The 7,737-nt window shown below is 46.0% G+C and overlaps 1 protein-coding gene across 1 annotated transcript; it reads left to right on the top strand.

Moving 5' to 3' along the window:
* Window positions 1-376: 376 nt before the first annotated feature.
* On the top strand, window positions 377-5,116 carry SPRY2 (sprouty RTK signaling antagonist 2). Its single transcript, XM_047082394.1, has 2 exons — window positions 377-675; window positions 3,518-5,116. Exon 2 carries the CDS (start codon window positions 3,569-3,571, stop codon window positions 4,514-4,516), a length of 948 nt encoding a protein of 315 aa, XP_046938350.1. The 5' UTR covers window positions 377-675; window positions 3,518-3,568; the 3' UTR covers window positions 4,517-5,116.
* The last annotated feature ends 2,621 nt before the right edge of the window (window positions 5,117-7,737 follow it).

Below are 7,737 nucleotides of genomic sequence, written 5' to 3'. Positions count from 1 at the left end.
TACTGCTGCCGCGGCCGCCGCAGAGCTCCCTGCCTCCTCCGGAAAGGCGAGGGCGCAGGCCAACGGCGAGCCCCCCCGGCCGGGCCCCAGACCCTCCTCCTCCTCCTTCACCTCCTCCTCCGCACCCACCGCCCCCGCCTCGGCCTCTCCGCCGCGCCTCCACAACGCCCAGTCTGCACCGCCGAGAGCCGCGCGGCGCAGCGCGAGCGGAGGAGAGGGGCCGGCGGAGCGCGCAGCGCCCAGGCCCCCGCGCCCGCCCGGCCCGGCCCGCGCCCCCGCGCCACCTCCGCTCCGACGCGGCCGCGGCCGCACGACTTGGCCATCTGGCCTTAGATTCTGTGTAAGGCCGTTTTCTTTTTCTCCTTCGCTCATCTGCCAGGAAAGGAGACTCGCCGTTGGCGCTTCGGCCTCCAGTTCATTGAGAAAAAGGAAATACTCCGCGTGCGTTTCTAGAAGGGGGGTCGCCCCCAGCCCCGAACCCCGGAGTGTTCATCGGCTGAGGACTTGGCTCGGGATTTTCCTCGCCTTTTTTCCTCCCGCCGATCGCTCGGAACTTGGACTGAAGCAGAGTTAGGAAGAAGGGGGAAAAGTTTGCATCGGGGCTGGATTTTATTTGCACATCGCTTGGAAGAAGAGAATCCAACGGAGAGGGGTTGGTGCAAAGCCGCGATCACGGTGAGGCACGTTTGGCTCTTACCCTCCTGGCGCCGTGGCCGGCGCGTTGTGGGCAACATGGAGTAGATGCAGTCGGACCGGGAGTGGGGTCTGTCTTTCCTCAGGCCTCCCTTTCTCTAACCCCGCAGGTTCCCAGGGGGGATCCAGGGAGCTGCCTGTGGAACTGCCTCGCCCCAGGCTCGGCCTGCCTTGGCGGGGGCAGCAGTGCGCGCCGGGTACGGTGTCCCCAGCCCCAGGACCCCACGCGCCCGCGCTCTGGGGGGTTGGGGTGGCGGACCGCTCGTCGCGAGTCGGCTGCTGGCCCTACACTGACCGCGAATTCGGCGCTGAGAGCGGGAGAGGGAGGAGGAACACTTTGTGTTTTCCAGGTCCCCGTTGTAGGCGCCCGCATTTCTAACCTGTTCCGCTCCGGGGAAGGCAGGTCCTGGGTGAGGCTGTCCCGAGGCAGGGGCGCCAGCGGGACCGGGGACTCGCGGGTCGGGTCGCTCGCCTCACGGGGGCAGCGAGACCCCGCGAGTGAAAACTGGGCAGGGTGCCCGGCACCGAGGCTAGCCGGGTGCGGGTGGGAACGTCGCCCTGCCGGACGCCGGGGCTACGCTTCGGAAGTGGCAGCTCTTTCTTTTTTCCGTTCTCTGTGGTCGGCCTGGGTCACGCTTTTTTTATTTTTGGAAGATTGGGCTGACCTAGCACAGGAAGAAAGTCATCAAGCGGTCGCGATCGTTTTCCATTACCTGAAAATAGGTACCAAAAGAGGATAGTTTTATTTCCTTTGAAGGGCTGATTTACTTTTTAGTCGCTGCTGCTGCTTTGAATTCGGGATCTTGTGCGTTTTTACAAAGCCATTTCTGTGCTTGCCCCACCCTTGTGCTGAAGTCCTTTCCCCTTAATCCTTAGTCTGATCACACACAGTTCTTCATGGGGGTTTCTAAGCGCTTTCGGAGTGGGGAGTGGGGGGTGGGTGGCGTGCGCTGCGAAGGAGGCCAGAAATGGGCAGCAGTCATTTTTGTTAAAAAAAAAAAAAAAATCCCTCCCAACCCCCCTATCAAAGATGCTAAAACTGCAAGCAAATCTGCGCGAAAGTTTCCAGACCAAGGATCTGCGTCCTGCAGACCCGGTTGGTCCAGTGAGGCCCTGGGACTTGCCCTTCTTTTATAAAGCAATTTTCCTTTCACTTTTTCTCTCCACCCAAAAGGAGATGGGTGTGCGGATCGCAGGCAATGCCCCTTCGGTCAGTGCGTGGTGGAGTTGCCCAGTGTACGTGGGTTAGACCTGTCCGGGCAGCGGGTAAGTCAGGGCTTTCGGCGGCAGGGCTCGAAACCTGTGCCCGACACTCAAGGGCCTTAGCCAGAACGCCCTGCGGTGGGCTGCGTGACCCCTGCCTGGGGGCGGAGTGGCTCTCTCCAGTGCTCTGGGGTGGGGTATATTTTAGCCCGTAGGTCGGGAGGGGGAAGTGTGCTCCAGCGTTTCAAGGCACGTCCCCTAGGGAGGCGCCGGCAACCCCCCCCCCCGCCCCCTCCTGCTTGGCAGTCTTCGGATTGTGTGCAGGGGGGAGGGCAGTTTAGCCCCTGGGCTGCGTCAGTCTCCCCGGAGAAAAGTCCCCCGGGGCTCCGACTGAGTCCCACCTGCTGGGGACGGTGTTGGGACGCCGATAGAGCCGATAAAACGGAGTGAAAGCAAAGATCAACGTTGTCTTGTCTGCCTTTCTGTTGGAAGTGAGATCCGGTTTCCAGCTCTGCCTTGTTCCGAGTTGGGAGGTGTGTGTCACCTGCCTGCGTCTCTCTTTTATAAAAATCGGAGAGTGAAGGTCCACTTTTGCCCGTTTTTGTTCATTGTAGACTTGCCAGAGGAGATGATAGTTTTGAAATATACAGAGGGATTGCAATTACTTGTCAGAATGATAGATTTGAGACGTGACACCAATTTTTGAAACACTTCCTGTTATCACTAGTCGGTTTATGTCCTGAACTATTAAGGTTTTGGAAACGGGCAAAGCCATTAAGATTTTTGACATAATTTATTTCTAAAACAGAACAATCTGTATGCTACAGAATTTAAGATGTTCTCCTAGGCTATCAGGCTGTAAAATATTTGATTCTCAAGTTGTTGAGAAGTTGAAAATAAATTCGGCTCCTGGTTGATGATTGTGTAAGTTTGCTTTCTTGTGTTGCTGGCGCTTAATAGGATTTGAATGGATTTGTTTTTAATTTATAACTTTTGCTACTGTATACTTAATAATGCATGACTGTTGTAAAATTTGTAACTTCCTTGGGGGGGTGACTATTTTCTTTTTTGCAAGTCACATTCATTCTACGGTATTCTAAAAAGTTCCTGAATACTGGATAAGTCATAGTTAAAGGTATCTGATGTAAAAACAGACAAAATAAGAACCAAGAAAGAATTTCTAGGCTGCATTTATTGATGTTTAAGGCAAAAATGACCACAACAAACTTAAAAACCTATTTCCAATTTTGAAAAAGTATTCAACTTTCATGTATGTCGGCGGCAATGTTATGGTCTAACGTTAGTTTCTTGCAATCTTTACTTTGAGCCTGAACCTTGCAATTTTATGTTCATTTGAATAAGGAATCGTTACCTGTGTGATTGAAACAAAGATCAGCTTTGTGTAACTACACAACACAGGATTAGAGAATTGTCTAATCCTTCCATAACCTGCACTTTTTGATATGGTATTGGTCATATGGCTATTCTGGTAGCCTCCATAGCCACTCCATTTCAAATCCTGTTTCTCTAGGGGAGTGGAAAGCCAAGAGTTAATCCAGGTAGGCGGAGAGTGGGAAGTATCCTGGAGTGTAAACCAGCTCTTTCCTCTTGGTTTCCGCAGGAATTCAGATGTGTTCTAAGCCCGCTGGAGTGACCACACTTCCAAGACCTGATGGAGGCCAGAGCTCAGAGTGGCAGCGGGTCGCAGTCCTTGCTGCAGACACCCCGTGACGGTGGCAGGCAGCGCGGGGAGCCCGACCCCAGAGATGCCCTCACCCAGCAGGTACACGTGTTGTCTCTGGATCAGATCAGAGCCATCCGAAACACCAATGAGTACACAGAGGGGCCTACTGTGGTCCCGAGACCTGGGCTCAAGCCTGCTCCTCGCCCCTCCACTCAGCACAAACACGAGAGGCTCCATGGTCTGCCCGAGCACCGCCAGCCCCCCAGGCTCCAGCACCCACAGGTCCATTCTTCTGCACGAGCCTCTTTGTCCAGATCCATCAGCACAGTCAGTTCGGGGTCTCGGAGCAGTACGAGGACAAGTACCAGCAGCAGTTCCTCTGAACAGAGACTGTTGGGACCATCTTTCTCCTCGGGACCCGTCGCTGATGGGATAATCCGTGTGCAGCCCAAATCGGAGCTCAAGCCAGGTGAGCTTAAGCCACTGAGCAAGGAAGATTTGGGCCTGCACGCCTACAGGTGTGAGGACTGTGGCAAGTGCAAGTGTAAGGAGTGCACCTATCCTAGGCCTCTGCCATCAGACTGGATCTGCGACAAGCAGTGCCTTTGCTCAGCCCAAAACGTGATTGACTATGGGACTTGCGTGTGCTGTGTGAAAGGTCTCTTCTATCACTGTTCTAATGATGACGAGGATAACTGTGCGGACAACCCGTGTTCTTGCAGCCAGTCTCACTGTTGTACACGCTGGTCTGCCATGGGCGTCATGTCCCTCTTTCTGCCTTGTTTATGGTGTTACCTTCCAGCCAAGGGTTGCCTTAAATTGTGCCAGGGGTGTTATGACCGGGTTAACCGGCCTGGATGCCGCTGTAAAAACTCAAACACGGTTTGCTGCAAAGTTCCCACTGTCCCGCCCAGGAACTTTGAAAAACCAACATAGCACCATTAATCAGGAATATGACAGTAATAAGGATTGTCTTTTTTTGTTGTTTGTTTTTTTTTTAACGCATATGCAACCAACTAAACAGTTAGAATCTTGGCACTGTTAATAGAGGGTTGGGATAGCCTTCGCTGTTTGCAGTGAAATGCTTTTTGTCCATGTGCCGTTTTAACTGATATGCTTGTTAGAACTCAGCTAATGGAGCTCAAGGTATGGGATACAGAACTTGGGGACCCACGTGTTGCATAAGCTAAAACAACAGACACTCCCAGGCAAAGTTTTTGTTTGTGAATAGTACTTGCAAAATTTGTAAATTAGCAGATGACTTTTTTTTCCCCATTGTTTTCTCCAGAGATAATGTGCTATATTTTTGTATATACAATAATATTTGCAACTGTGAAAAACACGTTGTGTCATGCTATATGGCACAGTCACAAAATATTATACTAATATGTTGTACATTCGGAAGAATGTGAATCAATCAGTATGTTTTTAGATTGTATTTTGCCTTACAGAAAAGCCTTTATTGTAAGACTCTGATTTCCCTTTGGACTTCATGTATATTGTACAGTTACAGTAAAATTCAACCTTTATTTTCTAATTTTTTCAACATATTGTTTAGTGTAAAGAATATTTATTTGAAGTTTTATTATTTTATAAAAAAGAATATTTATTTTAAGAGGCATCTTACAAATTTTGCCCCTTTTATGAGGATGTGATAGTTGCTGCAAATGAGGGGTTACAGATGCATATGTTCAATATAAAATAGAAAATATATTAACGTTTGAAATTAAACTGAGCTGTTTTGTCTTATTTTACCTTTGCTTTGTTTTTGTTTTTTGAAGTGAAAGAGGCCACATTTTATGTTAAGGTTAGCATTTCCATGAAATAGTTTCACTTATCTATAAACTCTTCAAAGAGGAGATTCAGTGATTTTTTTTTCAGAGATAATTCTAGCAATCAGGAGGGAAATAACCGAGCATTTGACTCACCTGTATTAATCATGAGTGCTTGTTTTGGCCATATCGTTGTTACTGTTCTTGCCTTTTACAGATTTGTTGGCTTCCCTTTGTTTTCCTTGTTTTCTTTTTCTTTTAAATCTTAAACTCTTTCAGGAGACTTCCCTAAAAGATTAACAATTAGATTTTTTTTTTTTATATACAGAATTAAGTATTAAGAATAGCCATGAGGCTAATTCAAGACCAGAAAAACGAGTTTAGTTCAACATTTATTGAATGTCCTCTGTGTCAGGCATGCAGCATACACAGATCAATGCTTGTAATTGAGGCAAAAATGTTTTTTTCACTTAGCCGATTATGGCTGTATTTTTTCGTCTTGGTTTCAGACTCAAGTTTATCACCATGATACCACAACTTTCTTATGTTAGGAAAGACACAGAAATCATAACTTGTTTTGATTCAGGTGTTGGATATCATGAAATTTCATCCAATCTAGGCCTCATAATTCAAGTCCAAGGAAGCCAGTTGAAGGCCCTGTCTTATTTAATCAAATTATCCAGAGAATTGGTTAAATTGTACTTTGGGAAAAAGATGCGACCCGGCAAGAAGTCCCCGTGTTTGCATCTGTCTTTTGGTAGCAAATACACTGCAGGCTGCTATAGCCCATCTCAAGAAATACTAGGTTTTCTTACTTGGCAATAATTATGTCACTTCATTAATTAGTCACTTTGTGGATGAGGATTTTTTTTGTTTCTTCCAAAGCAAACCTCTTGCTGCCAAGAATCACCGGAAGTCTAGAAAATGATTTACCTGTCACTGTTTAATCTTGGGTCCTGTTTCTGAGGCTCCTCTTTAGGTCTTATCATAGTACAGGCTGTCTTGTTTTGTTTTTTAAAATCTGCTTTCAAGGAAATATGCAGCCTTCTAAACCAAGACCTTGCTGTAAGGACCTTCATAGTCCTATGAACTTTCTCCAGAAAACACTAGGTTAAATTAATTTAGAAATGGTTTACTCTAAACTTCAACTTTGGGATTCTGAGTGTTGCAATTCTAATACTCTTAGATTTAATCCTGATAGTCTAAGAGAAATTACAACGTTGAAAGTTGGGCAGAGTTTCTTGTTCATTGTATGGTTTTCAGGATTTGTAAAGCACAAAAACTTTGACTAATTAGCTTTACTCATCAAAAACTGCCATACGCGCTGATAGGATTTATTTGGAATAGAAATTGAGTCATTTTTTTCTTCAGCATGCAAGCAGCTTTCCAAGTGTTCTACAGACACATCGCATCAGATACAGTTGGGTGTTTATTGAAAAAGTAAATTAAGACCCCTCCCTCATGGTTACTCAGAGTCATAAAGTATTGCCTAGGAATTTGCATTTTTAATCACTCCACTAGTCATATACAGTTTGAAAAATTACTGACCCGAGGAACTGCTTCTTAATTTAGCGCCTTTTTTTTTTTAATGGAGTGGATATAAAGCATAATTCACTAGCTTAAATGCACAATCTAGTGATAACCAACTGAAATTCGAAGAGACTGTATAAGTACATGTTAAGTCCTGATGAAAACTATTTAAAGATAAACAGGAAAACTGGATTCCTCAGGATGCTTCCAATGAAACTGTTAAATGTTTAGAATATATAACAGTATAAAATCCATTTTCAGAATATGGAAAATTAAATTTCTATCTAAACAGATTGAGAGCAGCTGGTACTGTAACTTGAGTGAGTGAGTTTTTAAATGTTGTAGGTCATCTTGAGATGGAGGAATAACCACCCCAGGTTCTTAATCTCTATAAAGTTTACGAAAAGTCCTATATAAATATAAGGAGTTTATAATCCAGCGGCCATTATTTTGATATTGTGAGAGGTTAAAAGTATGATGCAGCAAACCTGTCAACTGACTGCTAAGCAGTTAGGGAGATCTTAGCTATATTTCTGGTTTCTTGCCTTTCAATTTTTTTTCTTTTAAGAAACCTGTATGTTCTCTCTATTGAGATTCATTTAAGAATGACAAGATGACAGTTACTTTGGTTGTTACTTTAAACATTCATTTATGTGCACTGAGACTTTAAGGCCTTGTCAAATTTCTGCCATGTTGGAGCAGACTCTGGGGATTGTGGGTGAAAGAAAGACAAAACCAAGTACCCAAACTTTTCGCATAACTTCTTTCTCCAATACACTTTGTCTCCAGGATTATTTGCCTCCAGGATGTATCAGTTAAGATATTGATGATGCCAGAGAAATGAATTTGATCTTT

Source organism: Lynx rufus, unplaced genomic scaffold, assembly GCF_022079265.1.
Source record: "Lynx rufus isolate CCGP_SWC_20201006 ecotype Redwood Valley unplaced genomic scaffold, mLynRuf1.p SCAF_1, whole genome shotgun sequence".
Taxonomy (NCBI): domain Eukaryota; kingdom Metazoa; phylum Chordata; class Mammalia; order Carnivora; family Felidae; genus Lynx; species Lynx rufus.
The sequence above is the reverse complement of the archived record's forward strand: the minus strand, read 5'-3'. Positions and strand labels throughout refer to the sequence as shown.

Coding starts and splice junctions, on each gene's coding strand:
- SPRY2 (XM_047082394.1), top strand. CDS start 3,569: ATGGAGGCCAGAGCTCAGAGTGGCAGCGGGTCGCAGTCCTTGCTGCAG.